Raw genomic sequence first — 10,153 nt, 5'->3', positions numbered from 1 at the left:
GGCAAAAAGGAGGCAGAATAAAGGACTCCAGGTAAATCCAACTCAAGCTAGTTAAAAGGTCCAGAAAGAAGAGGCTGGTTTGGGTCTTCTGATTCCCAGTATACTCAGTTTGATGCTTCTCTCTAGGAGACATTGGAATGGAAATGTCGTCTTTTACTGCCTCAGAGAGTTCCTTTCTACAGGTTTCTGCTTTCCCTCCCAACTGTTGCTTTGCCTATGTGAACCCTTACTAACTACAGGCATTTTGCAATCCTGATATAATGGATGCTCATTGCCCTTGTAGCTACTCAGTTGTGCATGGCATTCAGTGTTTGTGTGATTAACTTGGTCATTTTAATCAACTGGAGCAACTTCTTGATTACTTGATGACCTTCTCTTATCCAGAAATGTCTTAAGATCATATCTTGTTCTAGTGAATCCAATAATCTAGTAGTCTACTGGAACAGATTCTCTTCTGCCTTTCTCCATGTTCCCTCGGCATTTTATTTAGGTTCTGGTATTGCTCAGATCACCTGGAATTGCAGCTACTCAAATATGTGACTATTTTCTTAGTTCGCTCTGAGTTCTGTGAGGTAGCCTTGCTGCTTCTCTGTGTTTCTGACAGTTTGTCCCATGCCACGTATGTGGCAGACACTCAATGTGTTAGGTCGTTGGGAAAGTCAACATATTTTTCTATGCAAAAAATGTGTCATGACTTTTCCCAATGACCCAATAGTACATTCCTGATGTTTTATAATGGTACATCTTGAGTCTATGAGCAACTTTGAATGTGTGACTGTCATTAACTGACACACAAATGTCAAATGATTGTCAGAATCAGTCCTCAGTTAAAGGCCTGCACCTAAACAAAGTCCTCTCAGAATAAGCCTTAGAATCTACCAGGAGCATTTTGTAAACGTTGCCTTATTTGATCAATAGAACAATCCTAGGGACCAGCATATGGCATAATGGTTACATCATTGGACTCCCATGACATTGACCATGGTTCAAGTCTCAGACCCAGCAGCTTAAAACTCATGCCGGGCTCATGTGTGTTCATGTCCAAAACCCTGAGAGGAGAATGGAGGGGAAGGGATTGTGGTGTGACCATCCCCAGGGTGATGTCTTGCTTTCTGTCTCTCTGTCTCTCTCTGTCTTTCCAGTGAGCTCACATGCACTTTAGCAAAAATCTCTTGGGGAAAAAAAAAAATAGGACAACCCTCTAATGTGAGTACTATTTTATTTTTATTGTGAGTTATTATATGACATTGACCATTGGACTATCTTGGCAAATTTATGAATGTTAAGAAGGCCTATTGTGTAAGTTTGGATGGGCAGATGGCTAAATGATTAGAAATAATACTGTGATTAAATGATGTCTTCTTTCCCAAGGGCTTTCCATTCTAATATATGGAAAAATTTGAGTAACTCTTCAGAAGATAAAACTGGGAAGAGATAAAATAACTTGAAAAAAATAGATATTATTTAATAATTCAATCTTTTATTTTTCAGCTTTTTCTATTTTCAAAAAAAATAAATAAATAAAACAAGACTAAACTATGTAACTTGGAGATTGTCCTGGACTATCAATTCTCAGTAACAATACATTGCACTTACTGCTTTCATCTTCTTTTTCTTTACCAGGTGATGGCTGTGGGCACATAGTGACCTCTCAGGACAGTGGCACAGTGACATCTAAGAATTATCCAGGGACTTACCCCAATCACACTTTCTGTGAAAGGACTATCACGGTACCAAAGGGGAAGAGACTAATCCTGAAGTTGGGAGATTTGGACATCGAATCCCAGACCTGTGCTTCTGACTATCTTCTCTTCACCAGCTCTTCAGATCAGTATGGTAAGAAAAAAAGATCTAGTTTCTGTGAGCATTGAACATTTTGAGATTTGGAGAAAAGGGCAGATGGTGTGTTGACTAACATTATTGCCTGAGAAGATTGGACAGTGTGAGCCAGCGGTCGTGTTGAGGTTAAGTTGGCTGGATCCCACATAGCTATGTGGTTCAAATCCTGGACCTGTGGATTGAGAACTACACCGGACTTAAGTGCATGCCTGCCCAAAATTCCAAAAGAAGAAATGGATCAGTAAAAACACCATGGAGGGTGTTTTCTCACTTTCTCTTTTTCTCTTTCTCTCTTTCTCTCTCTCCTCTCTCTGGTGAGCACACATGCAGCACATATAGCCTTTGGCAAATTTAAAAAACAAACGAACACACAAATCATGCTTTTGTGTAAACTCTTCAGATAACTTAGATGGATACATTTGCTTTTACACTAAAACAACAAAGGATATCCAAGGAGATCGAACCTTGTATGTTGTTCCAGAAGCTTCATTTGGGCTTCAGTCCTACTCAGAAGAGAATTGGAGACATGTATTGAACAGTGGCCATGTGGTTCAGCTTCTTTGGAAAACGGATACATATTAGTGAAAAGAACAGAATTTATCAGGACCAGTGGATGGCATAAAATGGTTATGTCACTGGACTCCCCCGGGAGTCAACCTCAGTTCCAGTCCCAGACCCAGCTATTTAAAACACACTGGGCACGTGTGCATGCATGCCCAAAATTCCAAGAAGAGAGTGCAGGTGAAGGGATTGCGGTGTGACCATCCTTTTTAGGGGGTAATTTCTTGTTTTCTGTTTCTCTGGTGAATGTATGTGCCTTATAGCAAAAATCTCTCTTAGAAAAACCAAAACGAATCAGAGTTTCTCTCATAGAACTTATCTGGAGGAAGAAAGAGGCAGAAAATAAATTAATGCTTCTATAGTACAAGATCTGGTGGGAAAGAGAAATAAGAAAAATGAGACATTCTAAGATAATAGAGAGCCTGTTTTTTGAGTGAGTGTGCTGATTTAGGTGGGTGATCAGGGAGACTTCTGTCAAAGGGGTCATGGCTGTGGATGAGTGGATGGCTAAATGATTAGAAATAGTAATGGAATTAAATAATGTCTTTCTTAAGAGTTTACATTCTAACATACAAAACATTTTCTATAACAATATTCAGAAGAGTAAACTGGAAAACAGAGATGAAATAACTCGGAAAAAATAGATACTATTTAATAATTCGACCTTCATTTTTTAACTTTTCCTTCTTTTCTAAATAAATGAATAAAAATTGGAAATTGTACTGAATTTTCTCAGTGCTCAGTAAGAATTAATCCCCAAATATAGGGACCAGCACTTGGCGTAATGGCTATCTCGCTGGACTCCCATGTAGTCGACCGTGGTTCGAGTCCTGGACCTGGTGGCTTAAACTCACACCGAGTGTGTGTGTGCGCGTGCCCAAGATCCTGAGAGGAGAATGGAGGAGAAGGGATCGCCGCATGGCTGTCCCCACTAGAGAGTGATTTCTCGCTTTCTGTCTCTCTGTCTCTTTCTGGCAAGCGCACACACCCAGTAGCAAAAACCTCTCCACCAAGAAAGAAAAGAATTAATTCCACTTAATGCTTCAAAGTGAAGGCATGAGCTATGCAAGTATGACTAAGGTCAGCGTGTTCAGGGGAAGGAAATGGTGAGTGTGAAGGACAGTTTCCTAAATAACCTTTGAAATTTAGCCTCTTGTGCTGCTAGGCATGCCGTTAGGACATTAAACCTGAAATCATCCTAATAGCGACCCTTTGATGCCAAGCCCAAGGAAACAGCTTGGAGTTAGACAGTTTGGAAACAAAGACAAAACACCATATGCAGGTTCTTTTGAGTGTAGAGCTTTTCTGAAATTTTCTATGCATATAACTCCAAAAATGATCTGGGTTTTTAGGTAGAATCCTATCCACTTGCTAGGTTTATAGGCTGTTTCTCCAACACACATGGCTTTGCACCTGTTTTTAACCTTTGTGCTCAGAGTGTCTTTTCAGTCTTGTTGCTTTCTCTTTGGTTTAGAAGCCCAGACCACCCCTGAAGTGCCTCACTGGTCTAAACTTACCTAGCCCCCATAGGAAAAATAGAGCTGTGGTTTTGATTTTTGTTGTTGTTGTTGCTTTTGTTTCTTTGTTTTTAGTTTGCTACAGGGTATGTGCACTAGCCAGAGAGAGACAGAAGGAGGGAGGGAGAGAGAGAAAGACAGGAAAATCTCCTTCCTGCAGGATGAGCACACTTCAGTCCCTTCTCCCTTCTCCTCTCAGCATGATTTTCAAGCCACTAGGTCCAGGACTCGAACCTTTCTGTTGACCATATGGGGTCCAGCTACCCTAACCTCCACGTTATTTGCTGGCCCAGAAGTATGATTTCTTTTTATAAAATCCCTGGGAATATTATGTGTATTTTCATGAGCTGAATTACTCTGACAGTGTTGAAATGGTGGCTTTTATATCATTGGTTCCTTTTTTTTTTTTTTTTTTGCTAGAGGGCTTGTGTGTTCTTCAGAGAAAGAGAGAGACAGAGGAGAAGAGAAAGCAAACTCCCGTGGGGAATGGTCATGAACAATCTTTTCTTTATCTCTTCCTCCTTTTAAGAGTTTGGGCATGCACACCCATACATCCAGTGTGTTTCCCAAGCCAGTGGGTTCAGGACTTGAACAGCATGGACAGCCATGTGGGATCTGGCTGCCCTAACTACCAGGCCATGGAGCCAGTATAGTTGCAATTCTTTAACTGCAGTTTGACTCAAATGAGAAAAAAACGACACTTGCGGGGAGACACGGCTCAGTTACCTGGGCAATGGAATGTGTGTTACCTTGCGGTGGCATTCGTCAGGGAATCTCTCACAAGCCAGGAGCTTCAGTCGCATTCTGGGGGTGGGGTAGGTGTCAGAGCTGGACTCTGAAGAGTGAGGCAAGTGCTGCAGGGCCAGAAGTGACCTTCCACACTGGTCTCTCTGGGGAAACACCTACCCTGCCTGAGAGAACAGTCAGCTCCCCCGCTGACGGAACAGCACAGGAGTCACCTCTGTTGCTCCAGGGAGGGGGAAGAGACTAGAAAGAGGATCAGATCTAACCAAAGCAGGTTTGGGGAATGGGTATGACTTCTCCACATTGGGGAGTTTCCCCCTTCCTCTTTAAAGTGTTTTCACAAAAGCAGAAAAAGGAAAAGGATGGGATTTACTCCTTATCTCAATCGGGGCGGCAGGGAGATTGTGATCTGCCTCAGGGTACTGTCCTCCGCATTTCCAGATTCTAGAATTTACAAGGCTTAGACTCCTTACTGGGAAAGGAGTAATGAATTGTGATTTTTTTCTAGCAATAAATATAGTAAATTGATTTTTTTCTTTAACCTTTTTCTGTATAAATGTGTGTTTGTCTTTTAAAAATGGAATATATGCTCATTATCAGAATGCACGTTGAATAAACATGGTCAGTGCCTATTGCATGCCAGGCACACACTTATTTTCTAGAATTCCCACATCCACCTTTCAAAGTAAACATTATTAACTACTTTTTTTTTTTTAATTTTTTGGAGAGGTTTTTGCTATAGGGCGCATGCACTCGCCAGAAAGACATAGACAGAGAGATAGAAGGCGAGAAATCACCCCCCAGGGGGGATGGCCACGCTGCAATCCCTTCTCCTCCATTCTCCTCTTGGGATCCTGGGCACGCACGCACATTTGTCCAGCATGAGTTTAAGCCACTGGGTCCAGGACTCAAACTGCGGTCGACAACATGGGAGTCCAGCGACATAGCCATTACGCTAACTACTGGATCCATGTTATTAACTACTTCTTAAAGATAGGGAAACTGAGGTATGGTGCGATTTAAGTAACATGGCCAAGGTCACACAGCTAGCTAAGGGCTTTTGGGAAATTTATATTTGTGTTTTTGTGGCCGCAAGGCATCCGTTTCTACTGCTTCACTCTCTTAGCTTCATTAGTCAAAGAAATCCACACTGGGGCCAGCAGGTAGTTTGGTGGTTAAAGCGCTGGACTTCCACATGGCCAAGTGTGGTTTGAGTCTCAGACTGGCAGCTTGCTTTCTCACTTTCCCTCTCTCACTCTCTCTCTGTCTCTCTCTGATGAGTGCATGTACCGTATAGCAAATTAAAAATTAAGTAAATAATTCTAAAACAAAACAACACAAAGACACAGTGAATTTACCCTTTGACTGGGTAGACCAGTACCCTCATTACATTATACTGCATCTGTGCCTAAAACACAAGGATTAGGTCATACTTTTGTTTGGGAATATTCTTAAGATATAGTATTTAATGAGGCTTAGAATTTCTATCTTTTGTGGCTACTTTTAAGAATTCATTTGACTGAGCTGGTTCTACAGTCCACTGGTTAAGGGAGCCAGATCCCACATGACTGACCTTTGTTCAAATCCTGGCCTCAGTGGCTTGAGAACCACCACATGTGTGTGGATGCATGCTCAGAATCTCAACAGGATGGAGAAATATAGGATAAGGGATTGTTTTGTGACCATGCCTCTTCGGAAAATGCTTTTTCTCTCTTTTTCTGCCTTTCCGGCTCTCTCTGGTGAATGCAAACACCCTCTGGCAATTAAAGAAAAAAAAGAATAAACACTAACCAGACCCATACTTTAACTTTGTTAAAATAGTCCCTGGTCAGATTGAACCTCCTTGAGGAATGCAGGAGGAGGAAGAAGCCAAATGCGTTATCATCCTGTGGCTGGAGCTTAAGCAGTGGGGGTTCCTGTGTGGCTCTTGCCCAGTTAACTTGGAGGGTGGCAGGCTGCTGTGTGCCTCTGTAGCCAGTGTAGCCACAGGATCTGAGTGATTGCAGAGGGAGGGCTATAGTGCCAGTTCATGCCCGGGGAACCAAGGCTGGTTTGCCAGGGCCAGCAGTGGAAGTAAGCACCCGTTCAAATATGGCAAAGAGAGCATGTACATTCTGGAAAACCTCCTGCAATTCCCATGAATGGCAGCTTCTAATGTGGCCGAAACAGCTGAATAGTTCTAGTTTATCTAGCTCAATATTTTTCATTAACCAACTAATTGTTAAAACCCATTGCCAAGGGATTTTAAGACTCAGGATCATCAGAATCTTGAAAAGGGAGTTAATGTTTTGAAAAAGAATAATGTTTCCTGGCATTAGTATTTGTAAGCTCTGCCAAGAGGGTGCATAACTGGAATGTGATTACATGAACCATTGTGAATATGCTGAAGTTGTGCAGTTTTATCATCATGCAGTTAATTTTGAATGGTTCACCCCCCTGTCAATTTTGTTTTAAATGTTTGGTTCACATACTTCAAGCATTTTTATAATCCACATTCTTCGTAACAAAATGCATTTGGTAAACAAATAAACACACCAACTTTCACAATAATTAGGCAAAACATGCACTCAATTTCACTGTGTTAAAGGGCTCAATACAGACTAAATGGAATTATTATTCTCTGTCACGTATTATAACTATGGCTGATCATTCAGATTCATGTATCAATGAGAAAAATGTATTTATATGTCTTTAGGGTAGTTCTTCACTCTTATTTTTGGATAGTTTTGAAGAGTACTACCAGCTGTTTTTTTGGGATATCTTTTGATTTCGGTTGGTTTGATGTCCCCTTGTGATTAAATTCATATTATACATTTTTTGCCAACATAATACTATCACTTTTTTCAAGTAATCTTTAGAAGCCTTGTTTACAACAATTCTCAACATTAGGAAGTCTGAAGTCATATCTTCCCCCAGAAATGAGAACTAAATCTGAATTAAATTTCTTTGCTTCTCTTTTCACTGTTTTGTCAATGGACTCTTTTTTGTATTTAAAACTATGATGATTTTTGGTTATTTCAAGCTGCAATGTCTTCTCTGAACAGTTCTTTGTTGTTCAAAAAGGTCAGTGTAATATGAGACTTGGAAAGGACTCAAATAGAAGGTGACACTTTCTTTTTGGAAAACAATTTTGTAAAAAACAAAACAAAAAAAAATTCATCTTATATTTGGGTATTATTTTTAAGAGAGATTTTTGCTATAGGGCACATGTGCTCACCAGAGAGACAGAAAGCAAGAAATTAGCCCAACAGGGGGGATGGCCACAACACAGTCCCTTATCCTCCACTCTTCTCTTGGGATTTTGGGCATTCATGGACACATACCTTGTGTGAATTTTAAGCTGCCACGTCTGGGGCTCAAACACTGTCATCTACATGGAAGTCCAGCGACATAACTGCTATGCCTTCTGCTGGTCCTAAGGTAATAGAATCTTGATTACAATGGTCAAAGCTGTTTTAGAATTGAATACATTTGCCTTTTTTATATTTCTCCATGAGTGAGAAAGACAGACATGAGAGACAGTAACCTTAATATGATTTTGACACCATTCGTGATCCACCCCCAGCCTCAGCCAGCCCCGGATCATGAGCAAACATGTGCCCAATGTAATCAGGGAGGTTTCTGGACTTGAACTGGTAACCTTCCTATGTGGGATGGCTTCATAGAGCATCCCGTTTTACTGCTGCACCATCATCTGGTCTCTACGGAGGCATTTACTTTTCAATCTGGAATTTGAGATCGAAACAGTCTATCAGATATATATTTTTTAATTTTAAAGTTGTTTTATGGGACATCTAAGATATTTAAGATGGCTGCTCTGGTACTGATTCTCAGCACCCCTTTTTCTTATATTCATGATATAAAATAATAAGAGGTTAGTTTTATAATACATTAAAATATCCTGAACTTTGAGGAAAAGTAGATGTTGATTCAGATGTTGATTCAGATGTAGATGTTGATTCAGATGTTGATTCACAATGTTGATACATTGTGTCATACCAGTATACCCAGATTTGGGAAATATGAAATACATAATGTTCTATTTATGACACTGAGGAGGAGAGGCTGTGAATTGGCACTGACCATTACTCTTAACTTTAAAATTCTTTAGTGCCCTCTAGCCGTCACTTGCCCTCTGGTTATGTTGCATTTCCAATATTGTTGATCAAAAAGGACAGAAACTTGAATTCACTCAGTTTGTTTCTACCAGCACAGTTTGTGGGGTCTCTCAAAGAACTGTCTCTCCCCTCTCTCTGATCTGTCAAGAAGATTGGCTGGATCCAGATTTTCCCCTGAAAGTTGACCTTCCCCCAGTGGGTAAGGTTCGGTTTATTCCTGGACTATGTGAAAACCTGCTGGAGATGTCTTGGTGGGAACCAAGTTACTGACCAGTCTTTGTAGTTCCCTCAGGATCTCGACTTAGTTCTAATGGAGACTTCTAGACTTCCCCACCTTTATCATTGTGGATGACTTTGAGCATGAACTGTGATTTATATGTCTGCCCATATTTAACACTTTTATTGAATATTGTTGGTTCTGTAATTAGACTTCCCAGCTTCAAAATCCTGAGTTACTGCTTATTTATTTATTTGTCTTTAATTTACAGAAGGCATGTGCACTCACTGGAGAAAGAGAGAAGGCACCGCTGCCCCCATGGGCAACAGTCACACTGCAGTTCTTCTCCTCCATTTCTCTCTCCTGTCGGGAATTTTGGAGAGGTTTTTTTTTTTTTTTTTTTGTGCTATTGGGCGTATGCGCTTGCTAGACAGAGAGACAGAAAGCGAGAAATCACCCCCCAGGAGGGATGGCCACGCCGCAATCCCTTCTCCTCCATTCTCCTCTTGGGATCTTGGGCACACATGTACACGCGCCCTGCATGAGTTTTAAGCCACCGGCTCTGGGACACAAACCACGGTCGACTACATGGGAGTCCAGTGACATAGCCATTACGCTAACTGCCAGTCCCTCCTGTTGGGATTTTGGGTATGCACACACAAATGCTGGCTTGTTTTTCAAGCCTCCAGATCCAGGACTCAAACCATACAGCCTGCCATGTGGGATCCAGCTGCCTTCACCACCACACCACTGGTTGGGCCTACTGCCTATTTTTTAAAAGTGCTTAGCCTTGAACAAATTACTTAACCTTTTTGTATCTCCATTTCTTCATCTTTAAAATATGCAAAACAGCAGTATCTGCCACATACCCGGTGATTGAAGCACATATTGTATATACGACATAAAAGAACGATGCCTGGCATGTAGTAAACACTCAGTAAATGTGAACCATCCTCATCCCTCCCACACCCACTTATCTCATACACTGTTTATTCTTTGTCTGCAATGCTCCTGGGTCCCCTCTCAGTATTCTGAGACTCTTCTTCAACCAAGCAGAAGCTGGGCTACAGCAACAACCGTCCCCTGCTTGGCATTCCCGCCTGAGTGCTTTGCAGTCTTGGCATGTCACCTAACTGGCTGGGGGTTCCTAATAGTTC

At 41.3% G+C, this 10,153-nt stretch overlaps 1 protein-coding gene across 1 annotated transcript in view; it reads left to right on the top strand.

The window, feature by feature from the left end:
* Positions 1 to 1,623: 1,623 nt before the first annotated feature.
* Positions 1,624 to 10,153, top strand: part of DCBLD1 (discoidin, CUB and LCCL domain containing 1) — a gene marked incomplete at its 5' end in the record, with an annotated part of 58,433 nt that continues 49,903 nt past the window's right edge. The window contains 1 exon segment of the mRNA XM_014591350.1: positions 1,624 to 1,836. Coding sequence (XP_014446836.1) covers positions 1,624 to 1,836 — 213 coding nt within the window.

Source organism: Tupaia chinensis, unplaced genomic scaffold, assembly GCF_000334495.1.
Source record: "Tupaia chinensis unplaced genomic scaffold, TupChi_1.0 Scaffold000563_1, whole genome shotgun sequence".
Lineage (NCBI taxonomy): Eukaryota > Metazoa > Chordata > Mammalia > Scandentia > Tupaiidae > Tupaia > Tupaia belangeri.
The sequence above is the reverse complement of the archived record's forward strand: the minus strand, read 5'-3'. Positions and strand labels throughout refer to the sequence as shown.